Here is a 13,764-nt window from a genome sequence, read left to right on the forward strand (position 1 = left end):
AGGACCCAACAGCTGGGACTGGGGACAGGGATGGATGGCACTGAGCCAGGACTGAGCCATCCCCCCAAACTAAATCAAAAAATAAGCCCCCACCATTCACAATTCAGGAAAATTCTTTTCCTCAGCAAGATCCAGGAAAATACCTCGAGTGCCTCGGATATCCCCTTTGTCATCATCCCTGAATTATACGGGATTACTTCCCCCCACAGAGGGGATTTGAATACGTGTCCAAATCTTCTCCCAGACCCAAGCCCCTCTGTGGGGGGCACAGCAGGTTCCTCCCAGGATGTCCCTGTCCATGTGTCAGTGAGGAGAGGGTGGCTGGACCCGGTGCTGCTGTCTGGAGCTCACCCTGTGCCCAGCCTGTAATGCCAGGGGCAGCACGATGTTATGGCTCCCAAAACCAGGGTCAAACCCGCTCATTGCCCCCTGCCCCTGTGTGAAAGGTTAACGCCAGGGCTGGGGCAAGGGGCACTGTGGATATGGCAGCTAATCTGGGTTTAATGGAAATGAAATATTTAGCTCAGGGAAAAGATTTACTGTCTAATCTTAATGAAATGAAGCCAAGAAAATAAATAAAAAAGGTGCCTTGGAGACCAGGTTTCCCAGCTGCGGGTGCTGGGGGCAGTGCCATGCGTGCCCAGCTGCTCAGCCTGGGCTCTCTCCAGTGCCTTTGCTGCCAAGCAAGAGCTGTTCATGCTTTTACTCTCACTGAAGGTGGTGAGCAGCTCCCGGGAGCTCTGGATTTAGGGTGCTGTGAATTCCTTGAGTGATTTCAGCTGGTTACATCTGTCACTGACTGAGGAGGGGTTTGGGATCTGTGCCCTGAGGCAGCACCCGGGGCTGGGAAGGGCCGTGGGGGGGTTCATGCAGGGGGTGCCCAGATTCCGGCTCCGGGGGTGGGGGGTGCAGTGTGGGGGTGCTGGTGTGGCCATCATGCTGTCCTGGGGCACAAGGCAGCCACCCCAGGCAGTGATGTGGGTGCAATTTGGGCTGAAGAGCCCATCAGACCTGACCCAGTGAGTGTCCTGGGGCTTGTCCTGTGGGATCATCCCAGGGACAACTTGGGACCTTGGGAGTACCCATGGGGCAGCCTGGGCAGCCCTGCAAGGCTGTACCCAGTTCTCCAGGGACTGTTTCCCCCTGAAATGGGGAGAGTCCTGCACACCCTTGTGACCTCGCCCATGCCCCTCTTCCTGCAGAGCCTGGAGGAGAGGAGCCCTTGGAGGGCTGGGATGAGCCACTTCCCTCCAGCGATGGCAGTGCCATCGGCCGGGGACTGGGATGGATGCTGGGGTGATGCTGGGGTGATACCAACAAAGGTCCTCACCTCTGTTCCATGCCCCGGGCAGGTGGCTGAGCCCTGGTTGTGGCTGGTTGTGTGTGCCCGTGGGTCCCCTGTCATGCAGGGCCAGGCGCTGCTACATTCCTGTCTCCCACTGACCCTCACGCTGCCCTGATTGGATCGTCCCTCTGCACCAGCTGTATTTATTTTTGTGCTGTTGCTGCTGCCGGCTGTCCTCTGCTGTCCCCTCCCCTGCTGTCCCCTCCCTGGGCTCCCCCCGGGCTTTACCGTGCTCCCTGCAAAGTGCTGCGGCTCAGCATAACCCAAGACCCCCGACTCAGCACACGGATCCACCCGGGGCTGCAGACACGTCTCCTCTGTCCTCGAGCTGGGCTTTTCCAGTATTGTTTTGTTTTTTTTTTTCCCTTTCTTTTTATCTCGAATGGATTTCATCCCATTTGCCCAGAACTAAGCTCCTGCAGATTTTAATTTGCTGACTTTTTTTTCATCTGCTTGGTTGTGGATAGCAGGGATAATGCACGTGCTGTGCCGGGTCCTCCCCGCTCCCATCCCCTGCCCATATGGCTGATGTGTGTAGGCAAAGTGCACAGTTGTAGTTCTGCCCAAGGATGCTGAAATCCGGCTGCCAGAGGGGAAGATGAGCTGTCTCGGGTGAGTAACGAACGCACCTTTCCTGGGAGTGAGGAAAATGGGTTTAAATCAGGTTAATTCTGGAATGTGGCAGCCCCCGGCACTGCAAAACCAAGGTGTGCTGGAAGTTAATTAACTCTTAGCATCCGTATTGCCTCGGAGCTGCTCCGCTCACGGACTCCGCCAGGAGGGGGAGGCTCTATTTTGGGTTATTCCATCACCTGCGCCACCAGAGCGCGGGTCTGGCCCGGGGCACCGCGGGGTTTGTCCCCTCTGCTCCCCGCGCCGGGCGCCTGTGCCGGTGCTGGCTGTGCCCCGCAGGGGCTGGGGAGAGGATGGGTTATTTTGAGTCGGTCGGAGTCCCAGGGGGTCACATCCCTCGGTGCTGCTCTGATTTCTGAGCTGGTTTCAAACCAGGGCAGAGCCGCGGTTCCGGCGGAGCCGGCTCCGTACCCGGTGCTCTGCAGTGCTGCCGCCACCACCCCCAGTCCATCCCTGGGCTCCGGAGGCAGGAGTCACCCTCGGGGCCGAGCGGGACACGGGGGATCCTCCCCGGCGTCACCCAGGGCTGTGGCACTCGCTCACCCCCACGTCCCGGGCACCGTCTCCCTTTGCAGCGCGCGTTTTCCCGGTGGTGCCATGCCAGGGATGCACCAGCCCCTGGCAGCACCGTTTAGGTTAAAAACATCTGTTTGCAGTAGAACTGGGGGGAAGCACAGATCCCCTCCGACCCGCAGTGCTGGTGAATAACCACTGCCTCTGATGGTTACACAGCCGCTGTCCTGTTAACCTGGACTGGGTTGGGGGGATGTGTGTGGCATCCACCCCTCACCCCAGCTGCATCCCGAGGGGATAACTCTGGCTCCGTTTAGACTGTGAGATGTTGTCTCGGGTCTCCTGTAAGTCGTGCTGTGCTTCAGTGCTGCGGGTAGGACAGTTTGGGGCAGTTTGTTCTTCACTGCTTTGGTTCCACTCCGTTTGCTCTGGGGGAAAAGCCAAGGGGTGCCGTGCTGGGCTGAGCTGAGCCCGCTGCCATCGCAGCCACCTCTGATCCCTGACACGGCTGAAATCGCTGCCTGTCAGGGGCTCCCTTATTGTGGGAGAAATTCCACTGAGTCCGTGTTAATAACGCTCCCAACACAATCTATTTGTCTCAGCTTGTTTTTCATGGCAATAAAACTGCTTGGCGTGTTCCCATATTAAACTGCTCCAGCCATCTGTGACCGGCCCTGGATCAGAAATTTCATTTTAGCTATTAGGATTTATGTATTATAGATTGTGCTGCTTCCCTGCTTCTCAACCCCTTCCATGTACCCACTTCTCCAAGGCTGGGGGGAGCTTCCCAGCTCTTTTGGATGTGGATGGAGCATGAGAGACCCCCTGAGTCCCTGATGCTGACATGGACACTGTCCTCCTGTCCACTGTCCCGGCATTCCCACTGGAAAACCACCTGGATCACAGGATGGTAATGGAGGAAAAGCAGCTCTTGTTTGCTTCTGGTAAAAAAAAATCCCTAATCTGATGGCCCAGCATATGCTCAGCTGCCCAAAAAAAAAGGGAATTAGGGCAGCAGGGAACAAAACGTGTCACCAGTGAGACAATTGGGAGCAAGTTCCTTTTTTATTGGCGGAGTTCAAATAGGTCATGACCAAAATGCCTCAGTGCGAAATCTCCTGATAGGAGATTAAATTCCTTTGGCAAATCAAACCCCGGCTGGGATGCAGATGGGATCAGCCTGGCCTGCCTGCACCCTTCTGGAGTCACAACTTTTATTTTGGGAAGCGGTTACTTAGGATGAGTTTTCCAGTGTCTTGAAGAAAACAGGGAAAGCAGAGTGGAGCTGCAGGAAAAGCCTTTCTGGGGGTTTCTTTGAAGGTCTCCGTGTCCCTGGAGCTGTGGGACTGCCTATCCCTTCCAGGGCAAGGACAAAGCCACCAGCTCATGGTGCACAGCATGGTTTGGGCACAGGGACACTGGATTTGGGACAGTTGAGAGCACCCTGGGGTGCTGATGGGGAAGGGGACCCCCAGCCACACACGGGGTGTGGATCTGCTCCGGGGGCAGTCTTTGATCAGTCGTTACTGGAGCTGGAACAGGGATGTGTCAGGAGAGGGTGACCCTCTCCAAAAGCTGCCAGGGGTTTTGGGCTGTCCCCCGGGGCGAGAGGGGTGGCTGGGGAAGGGGAGCGAGGGGCTCCCAGCCCCGGTGCACAGCCGCTGCCTCCCAGCCTGTCAAGCACCTTCACTCCCGGTAACTGGTGACAATGGCCCCATCTGCAAAACATCTGCAGCCAGATGAGTGATTGGGGAGCCTCCCAGCACGGGCAGAACGGGAATGGAAATCACAGCTCCATGCTGCTGCCGGGCTGGAGCGAGTCCCACTCCTGAGCAAGGGTCCGGAGGCTCCCCATCCCCTGGAGCTGTGGGAGCTGCTGGGGCTGTGACCCTCTCCCACACACACGGCTAGATGAGGTTCGAGAATTTGGGGTTCATAAGCAGAATTCCTGTTCTGGGGGTAAAGCCTGCAAGAGTTTTCTCTCCCAGATTTTAGCATTTAGCTGGACCAGCAGAGCTTTTCGGGACTGGTAGCTGTTTCCACAGCACGGTTCAGACCTAATCCAAGTGTAGCTCAGTGTTTTAATCCACCCTGGGACGTGTTTTTCTGCACAACTGACAGACTCAAGGTCAGGTCTTTGCTGGTTGTTTTGGGGCTAAACCATACATTTTTCGTTTCTCCTTTCTTTGCTACTACTTGGAGATTGTGTGTGATGTTTGGCAGCTCTGGGAAGCTTCGTATCCTCTTCATCAAATGCCAGTGATGTGCTTAAAGATGGCGTTATTTAAATTAAAGAAGGGTTTTCTCTTTTATTCATACTGAAAAGCGCTGCTCTGTTACCCTGGGGGTAAAGGATGCTCCGTGGCGGGGTTTGGGCCCATGACTCTGGTCCTGGTCCTGATCCTGGTCCAGCCTGGCAGCTCCACCTCCGTGACCAAAACCTGCACCCTTGATGCCGTTTGCCTTTAAGGTTTCTCACCCCTTACTGCAGCACGTAATTTAAACACAAGCACTTTAGAAGTCAACTAATTAGCACCAGGAAGGCATCCCCCCGGAGTTCGGCGCCGAGCCGTGCCCTCCTTTCTGTTACGAGATCGTTCCAGCTGGATATTACAGCGCCTGCAGTTTTTAGGGGAAGAGGGAGGGTTGGTGGCTGCGAGCCGGGGCAGAGCTGGGCAGGGAGGGCAGAACTGGCGCTGAAGCCCGGCAGACGCGAGCGGAGGCTCTCGGCCGATGGTGAAGCTCCACCTGGGACTGGCAGCGTGGCGGAGGCCGGGCCGAGGGGCTGAGCCCAGGTGGAGGTGCCGGCGCTCGGGCGCATCTGGCCGCGGTCCCCGGGCACGGCGGGGGTGCCACACGCCGGGGCGGCACCGGCTGGCGCGCTTGGGTTGTTGGAGCGGCCGCGTCGTGGGCGTGAGCCGAGCCTGAGGCTCAGCTGCATGAGGATCTGAAGCATCTCCCTTTTGTTCCCGCCGCACCCTGACAAATGGGAAAGGACCGGAGTTTCTCTCGGCATTTTCGGTACGTGTCCCTGCTCCGCTGCCCCGAGGGTGCCCGCCCGTGGGGGTGCTGGGAGAGCCTCGTGCCCCACCGGCGTCCCTGGGATGGCTCTGCTGCCTCTGGGGGCTGTGGGGACCCTGCTCTGTCCCCGGGACAGCCCTGCCACTGCCCAGCCTCGCCGCTGCCCCGTGCCCACCGCAGCACCGGCTGCTGGGGGAGTCGAGCGAAGCTCGGATGGGGAGTTGGGGTGGGGACTGGTGGGAAGAGCCCGTCTGGGTCTGCTTTGTCTCCAGGACTGTAGGCCAGCCCAGGGGGAGATGAGGATGTGGGACTGGGGTTGCGATGGAGCTAGGCCCGGTGACCCCTCGCTCCCCTGGCTGAGCAAACTTGTGGCAGCTTCACCTGCCCCAGCCAGGCTGGAGCCACCCCTGCTGCCCTCCCAAGGGGACACATCCTGTCCCCGTGAGCCCCAGCACCCGGCATCCCAGGGTGGGACTGTCCGGGGGAGCTCGGTTCCCCTTGCAGGACATGTGCATGTGGGACAGGGGGCTTTCCACAGCACTGGCTGGGAAAGGGGAGAGGTAGCTCCCAGCGAGGGTGGGCTGCAGGAATGGGACTGTCTGCCCAGAGGTGGGTGGCCAATGACCCTCCTGGGAGCTGTGAAATAGGAGTGTGACACAGGCTGAGATGTGCGGAACACGCCAAAGGGAGCCCCGAGCAGGAGCTGATGGCAGGAGAAGGGCACAGAGGCACTCTGCCACCATCCTGGCCAGGCTGCTTTGGGGATGGGATGAAGGTAAAGCAGCCTGGAGTGTCTGGGACCTTTCCCAGCCTGGAAAATGCCCTGAATTCACATCCATGTATTTGAGCAGACTGAGTTCTCCTGATTGAGTGCAGGAGCTGCTGCAGAGGAGGGCCGGTGCCCTGGGGATCAGTGGCACTGGGCATGGGAGTGGGCACAGGGCTCAGGGATGGGGGTGCCTTTCCCATCCCCTCTCCAACAGGAAACGGAGCTAGTGCTGACCTGGAGCACCTGAGGAGGAGGAGGAAGAGGAAGGTGAAGGCACAAGGTCAGCACTGTATGACTCTGTCCCTGCTTCCAGGCTGACCTCCACAGATGGGGTGGGCACATCCATGCTTTGTGAATCCCAGTGGGATTTGCTGGGAGAGTTAAACCCCAGCTGGGTGTTGCTCCTTGGTGCTATGCCAGTGGACAAAGCCAGGTTTATCCTGTGGGATGGCAGGACACTGCAGAAATAGCCACGGAAACTGTTCTGCCTGCTTTAGTGGGATTGCTTGTAGCAGTCAGTCAGATCTCTCCTTGCTGAGGCACTGCTGTGCTGCCAGCACTGAGCCAGCCCCGGAGCAGCACCTGTGCCGGGCCCATGCCGGGTCTGGAGCTGAGATCCTCAGCCCAGTGGTGAAGCAGAGGCTGGTGCAAAGTGGGACAGCTCTGCTGGAATAAGCAGGGCTGATTTAATTTGGCCAATTAAATGGGATTGTGCTCATTTTGCCTGTGAGGAACCCGGACTTCTCCCTGGTGGGTGCTCAGCTCGGGGCAGAGGCGTGGGGGACCCACATCCTCCCCTGCCCCAGGGCTGTGGCTGCCCTGTCCCATAGGACAAACTATTTATTAGCACTATTTCACTCTTTTTTAGTTGCTGCTTAATCACAAACCGCCTGTGAATTGCACCAATGTATTACTTATTTTAAATTGTCACCAAATGCTCTGCGTGATCATCTGCCAGCCTCGGGTGGCTTGTGGTCTATCTTCTCCGGCACCAGCGCTTGATTTGAGTTCTGTCTTTGGCTGCGGGAAACAGGTGTGCTGGTCCCAGTAGATTTGGCATTTGAAGCCTCTCCTTCCTTCTCCTCAGTCTCCACCCGGGTTTTTGTGTTCCCTTGGTGAAGCTGCCCGAGGGAGCCCTGTGGGATCCCCTGCCAGCCCCAGCTGCGTCCCACTGATGCCGCCCCTCGGGGCAGCTTCCTCTGGGTTCTCTGGCACCAGTTTGGCCCAGTTCCTGCTCCGGTGGGACACGTGGTCCCCAGGCGGCTGGGGGTGTGCTCACACCGCGGCGAGGCTGTGATAACCCCGGGCCCTCAATCTCACACCCCGCGAGGTGCCGGGTGCTAACGAAGCTGCGCTGCCGAACCTCACGAGATGGTTTTGTCTAACGAGCGGCTGCAGCTGCAGGAGTTGCTATAGAAACACTCGGAGATACCAGCTCCTCCAGAAGCCCCGAAATGTGTGAGCGGAGGATAGGGGACGGTGAGCAGGTGTCGGGGTCTGCCTGCTGTGATGGCAGAAGGAAAAGGAAAAGATAAAGTGTCTCCCGGGGTTATGGGGCTCACCCCGGCCCAGGTGGGAGCGGTGCCTCCCCCCTCCCTCCTGGGATCCTGCTGTGCCCTCCCCGTGCATCCCCTGAGGGTCCCGGAGGTCCTTGCAGGGGCACAAAGGCAACTTAGCTGCTCCTAGCAGGCAGAGGGGAGTTCCTGGAGGTGTCTCTTTGCCTGCGGCATCACCGTGCCTGTCCCTGCAGCACCATCATCTCCCAAGGGGCAAGAGGGTGCTGCCTGGCTATGAAGGGAGCTGGAATGTGGGAATATTCAAGGCTGGAGCCCAGGAGAGCAGAGTCTGGGGCAGGAAATGGGGAGCAACGTTTTGGGGGTCCCAGAATGTGCTGGGGAAGAAGTGGGTCTGGAGGAGGGGTCCGACAACATCGCTCCAACGGAGCTCTGCATGGAATGGGAGAAGAGATGCAGCTGGTGTCCCCGGTGTCCCCAGCACGCTCGGTGTCCCCAGCACCCTCGGTGTCCCCCGCCACGGCATTCGCAGCTCTGGGAGGACTGGGGCCAAGCACACACAAAGAGTTCTGATCTTTCCCTCGCAGGGATGCCCGGAGCTCTGTGCCGCAGCTGCATTGGCCCTGCTCCTCACTCTCCTCCCTTGCCTCCTTTCCCCAGGATTTTCATCCCCAAGAAGCACCGGCAGCGCTTTGACGAGGTGGTGTCGCAGAGCCTCATCAGCAAACTCTGCCGCTCCAAGAGCGAGCACAGCAACCGCCTGCGCCGCAGCCGCAGCGAGGACCACCAGGAGCGGCTGCTGGTGTCCACCCGCGCCAGCTCCGTGCCCCGCAGCCACGAGGAGCTCAGCAAGAGCCTGCGGAAAACCACCTCGCTGGTCACCAGCAATGTGGCCTCGGGGGCTGCCCGCAGGTAACACCTCTCCTGGAGCCCGGGGCTCATGGCAGCAGCCTCTGGGTTTGTGTGGATGGCGGAATGCGGGAGGGATGCCGGGGAAAGAGAGGGGCATTCTCTGTGAAACTCCCCTGGGATCAGGATGAACAAAGACCTCTCCCCCTGGAAGACTGGGCAGGTTTGTGCCCCTTGTCCCAGCTCTGGGGCACCCTATGTGTCCCCTCAGCACTGCAGGGCTGGCTGGGATGAGCCGTGTCAGGAGCTGAGGTAGCACTTGCAGGCTGAGGGGATGTCTGCTCCTTGTCGGGTGGGATGAAGGCTGTGCCAGCAGGATTCAGGGTACCCAGCTGTGCCAGCAGGATTCAGGATGCCTGGTTGGGCCAGCAGGATTCAGGACACCTGGGCACAGAGCACGCTGAAAGGAGGTTGGAGCCAGGTGGGGGTTGGTCTCTTTTCCCAGGTAACGAGTGACAGGATGAGAGGAAACGGCTCAAGTTGCACCAGGGGAGGTTTAGCTTGGATATTAGGGAAAATTCCTTCACAGAGAGGGTTGTCAAGCATTGTCACAGGCTGCCCAGGGAAGTGGTGGAATCCCCATCCCTGAAAGTGTTGAGAAAACAGTGAATGTTGCACTTGAGGACATGGGTCAGTGGTGAACAGGGGGGTGCTGCTGGGCTGACAATTGGATTTCATAATCTTAAAGTTCTTTTCCAACCGTAATGATTCCCTGGTTCTCTGAGCCTGCGTCTGGTCCTGCCCTGCCCCAGCAGGTGTCTGGGTGCGAGGCTGTGGGAGGAAAGACGGACAATCCCTGGAGCACAGGGATTAACCCACTTCCCGTGCCCAGATGGCCAGACCGCAGCAGCCCCGGAGCGCGCGGAGCTCTGCCGTGCTGGCTGCGGATCCTGCTCTGAGCCAGCCAACAAGAGAGCAGGATCTGGGGAATCCAGGTTGTTCGGCTCCAGCCCACCTTCCTGCCAGGATAATCTTCCGTGTGACTTGTCCGAAGTCCACTCTCAGCACAGTCTCTCTCCCTGCCAGTACAGGACCTTGCTGGTTGGAAATTCTATCAGTAATGCTGCCTTCCCCCAGCTCCAATCAGCCTCCCAGCAGGAGGATTTCCTAATGTTCCTTCCAAAATTTCATAGAGGAATTTAATTCCTCTCTCATCAGCCTACGAGACCTTTGCTCCCTGAACCATATTGTCTCTCTAATGTGTAATAAAGAATCACAGACTGGTTTGGGTTGGAAGAGCCCTTAAAGATCATCCAATTCCAGCTCCCTGCCATGGAGGGTTGGAACTAGATTAATTTAAACTTTTATATATATATATATTCTTTAAATATATATATTTATCTCCTATTCCACTTTAAAACCACATTTGAATGACACTTTGGTATCAAAGGGGACCTTGTGGGGACATTGGGAGCGTTGGGGACTTGAGCATTCAGGAGAACTTGGGCTAACAGGGCTGTGGAGGGGCTGGGGAAGGAAACAAGGGCCAGATCTTGGACTCTGATGGCCTGTTTGCCTTTTTCACCCACAGAACAGTGCGAGTCTATAAAGGCAACAGGAGCTTTGGCTTCACGCTCCGTGGCCATGCGCCGGTGTGGATCGAGTCTGTCCTGCCAGGTAGGAACACAAGATTCAGGGGATAACTTACTGATTTCTGGTCTGAACATGAAACGTTAAGTGCTGTTTGCTAAAAAAGAGCAAAAGGGACTTTTCCAAGGCTCAGTGATGGAGGTTTTCCCATGGAATAATGAGCATCTTTGGTGCAATTTAGATTGGCTTTATCCACTCCTTGTTTTGAAAAGTGGGAAATGTGTGTTCAGTGACCGTCCTGAAATGACACCAGTGTTCCCAGTGCAGGCTGGGTGCTGGACCCAGCTGGGTGAACAGTCCCAGCCCACCCAGATAACCAGGTGCAGCGGGTGCCCTGCCTGGGGTGTCTCTGGACCCCCCTTCCAGCCAGAGGTGCTGCAGCTGAAGCCCCTTTGTCTGTGTGCCTTTAGGGAGCCCGGCGGAGAAGGCTGCTCTCAAAGCTGGAGACAGGATCCTGTTCCTCAATGGCCTGGACATGAGGTAGGAGCTGTGCCCACGTGTGCCCAGGGGCAGGGGCCAAGCACATGCTGTGGTCACTCTTGGGCAAGAGAAACGGGAGCTGCTGGCCCTGGTCCCCGTGTGCTGCCATACACGAGGGGTTTGCCCTTTGGGGACAGCTCCTTTAGTGCTCCTGTACAAAATCTGGCTCGAAGGGGAGCATTTTCTCCATCCCTCTTCTCTGAATTCTCTGTGCAGGACAGTTTATGTAACCCGGGTTCTGACTGCAGCCCACCCCCAGACCCCAATTTCAGCCACTCTGAATTAATCTGTATGTGTTAAACATCTGAGGTTCTGCTTCTGAAAGCAGCAGAGCCCCATCCAGCCCATGAATCACTCCCACAATGGGATCATAAGCTTAAAGCCACGTGGGAATCCCATTTGCACCCAAAGTCGATTCTTCTGTGTATTGTTTGTGCACCAAAGCAATGGGACCAGAGGGACTTGTGCCCCTCGCCAGTGCAGAGCAGCAGCCCCTGTATCCTCGGCTTGGTCTTTCTGCATAAAAACCAAGAGCAAAGGTTTAGAGGAGGCTACAGGACAAGAGAGACTGATGAATATTTAAAGGTTAAACTGATGCTGCTTCTGTCAGGCCTCAGGTTCTCACGTTTCAGCTGATCCAGCGAACTGTTGGCTGATGCAGCACAGCCAGAAAAGAGAGACCAGGTCGAGGATTGTCCTCTGAGCCGTGTTTTTGGCAGGCATTGTCCCAGCCTGGCCTATACCCTTCTCCAAGGGCATCCCAAGATTTTTTCACCTACAAAATTACACTTTATATTCACCTTGCATTTTCTTTTTGTGCAGAATTAGGACAGGCGAGGACAGACCTGCAGCGCTGTGTCATTTAAAGGAAAAATCATTTTCTGGGTCTGGGTGTAGCTTAACTCTGTCTTCCTGTGCCATGACACTACTCAGGGTGTCCACAGGCATTCCCACAGTTATTCCATGGTGCAAGCAGAGCAGAGAGCCCACTCATGGGGCATGACCCAGGCTCTCCCTGGGGAGGCTCCTCCCTGTGCAGCACAGGGAAAACCAAGCAAAGATGGAGAGAATCCAGGGAATCACAGCAGGGCCCAAACCCCGCTGGCTCTGAGCAGCATGAGGAAGCTTTTCCAAGATAAATGAAGGCAGCTGCCAGCTCTGTGTCCTCGCTGCTCTCCTAGAGCTGGGGCAGCTCTGACCGGGCTCTCCTGTGCCCGCAGGAACTGCTCCCATGACAAGGTGGTGTCGATGCTGCAGGGCAGCGGGGCCATGCCCACCTTGGTGGTGGAAGAGGGCATCGTCAACTTCTCCAATGGTAAGAGTGCAGGGAAGAGGGTCTGGAGAGCAGAAACCCCATGCCAGCTCCCTGATTCCCTGTGTAGGAGGGAATTGCTGAGCACCTCCATAGGCTGAGCAGGTTTAAGGTGCTGCCTGGGGGGATGCTCCTCTCCCCGGGACACATGGCCCCTTGCTTTGTGGGATCAGGCTGGATCTCAGGCTTGGCTGCTCTCCAGGAGGGCTCATCCTGCTGTGTGATTGTCCTTGGTGTCCCTTGCCAATGTCCTTGCTGTGCAGTGTGTGCCGTGTCGTTGTCTGCAGTAATCCAACCCCGTGCATCCATGGTGGCTGCGCAAATCCCGTGGCTCTGGGGGGCTGTGCTGTGCAGGATTGTTATCCTGCTGCGGGAATCAATAATTGATGGTGCTGCTGGGGAGGAGAGCTGAGGGAGCTGAGGGTTTCTGGGGCACTGGGGGGTACCAGCACCCCTTCTGTGGGGGGCAGGACCCCCAGGCACAGCACAGTCCCTGCTGCACTTCCCAAGCTCTGTGGAGGCTGGAGGGTCCCTGTGTTGTTGGGGTGCTGCTCCATTATGCACAGACCTGGGAATTAGGGACTGGCTCTTCCCCCTGGAGCAGCACTGGACTCCCCTCAGTCCCACGTTAGAAGCCTTGGGAAGCCAACTCGCTTGCAGGTGCACTAAAACCAACCCCAGCAGCCCACTGCTCCACAGAGCCACAGCAGCCTGGAATGGTTCGGATTGCAAGGGACCTTAAAGATGATCTCATTTCACCCCTCTGCCTTGGGCAGGGACACCTTCCTCTAGACCAGGTTGTTCCAAACCCCATCCAACCTGACCTACTTCAAAGTACACAGCCAGTGGCACTCAAACTGCTCCACTGCCCTCAAAAGAAACCGAGGAAAGATGGAATATTTTTTTTGCAGACTCTGACTCTGCTGAGTCCCCGAGCAGCTCCTCAGCCCTCACCTCCCTGCAGTGGGTTGCAGAGATTCTCCCCTCTAGCATCAAGATCCAAGGAAGGACGTTCACGCAGCAGCTGGAGCACCTGCTGACCCCACCCGAGCGTTTCACCATCTGCAAGGCGCTGGAGGGCTTCTTCCAACATCGGTAACTCGGTGCCAGCTCCGCTCCTCCCGCTGGGGCCTGGCCTGCAGTGGTGCCAGGGCCAGTGTCAGGCAGAGGCAGGGAGGCTGTCACACGGAGCTCTGCTCTCCCTGTGCTCTCCAGGTTCCCCAGCCAGGTGTTCCCTGTGCACGAGCTCATCTCAGTCCAGGTGTCCTGCCTGGGGACACAGCAGATCCTTTAGTTTTTGGTTCCTTTAGGTTAATTTCATCACCTCTTATCCCTGGGTCCCCCAGTTCAGGCTCTCTTGCTGCCTGGCTGTCCCTGGCAGACGCAGATCCTGTTCCACCTCTTTCAGGAAATCTCTCCACGGTCCATCCTTGTCTCCTCATGCTTCCCAGAATCTTGGCTGCAGCATTCCTTGGTCACAGCAGGGGAATGGCTGTGGCTGGCAGAGCCCTCATCCTGCCATGGAGCACATCCCCCCTGTCCTGTGCAGGGATCCAAACAGATTCCCTGGCACACTCCAGATTTCATTGGTGACCTCGTTTCCTGCCCTTGCTTGGTCTTCCAGCAGTGTTTTATCAGAGGCTGTCACAGAATCATGGAATGATTTGGGTTAGAAGGG

The 13,764-nt window shown here is 57.2% G+C and overlaps 1 protein-coding gene across 1 annotated transcript in view; it reads left to right on the forward strand.

The window, feature by feature from the left end:
* The window catches only part of LOC116451858 (delphilin-like), a 35,095-nt gene that overhangs the window by 6,126 nt on the left and 15,205 nt on the right, over window positions 1-13,764 (forward strand). The window contains 5 exon segments of the mRNA XM_032125750.1: window positions 8,456-8,707; window positions 10,236-10,321; window positions 10,705-10,774; window positions 11,995-12,089; window positions 12,998-13,181. Of these exon segments, the coding sequence (XP_031981641.1) occupies window positions 8,456-8,707; window positions 10,236-10,321; window positions 10,705-10,774; window positions 11,995-12,089; window positions 12,998-13,181 (687 nt within the window).

Source organism: Corvus moneduloides, chromosome 16 (genome assembly GCF_009650955.1).
Source record: "Corvus moneduloides isolate bCorMon1 chromosome 16, bCorMon1.pri, whole genome shotgun sequence".
Lineage (NCBI taxonomy): Eukaryota > Metazoa > Chordata > Aves > Passeriformes > Corvidae > Corvus > Corvus moneduloides.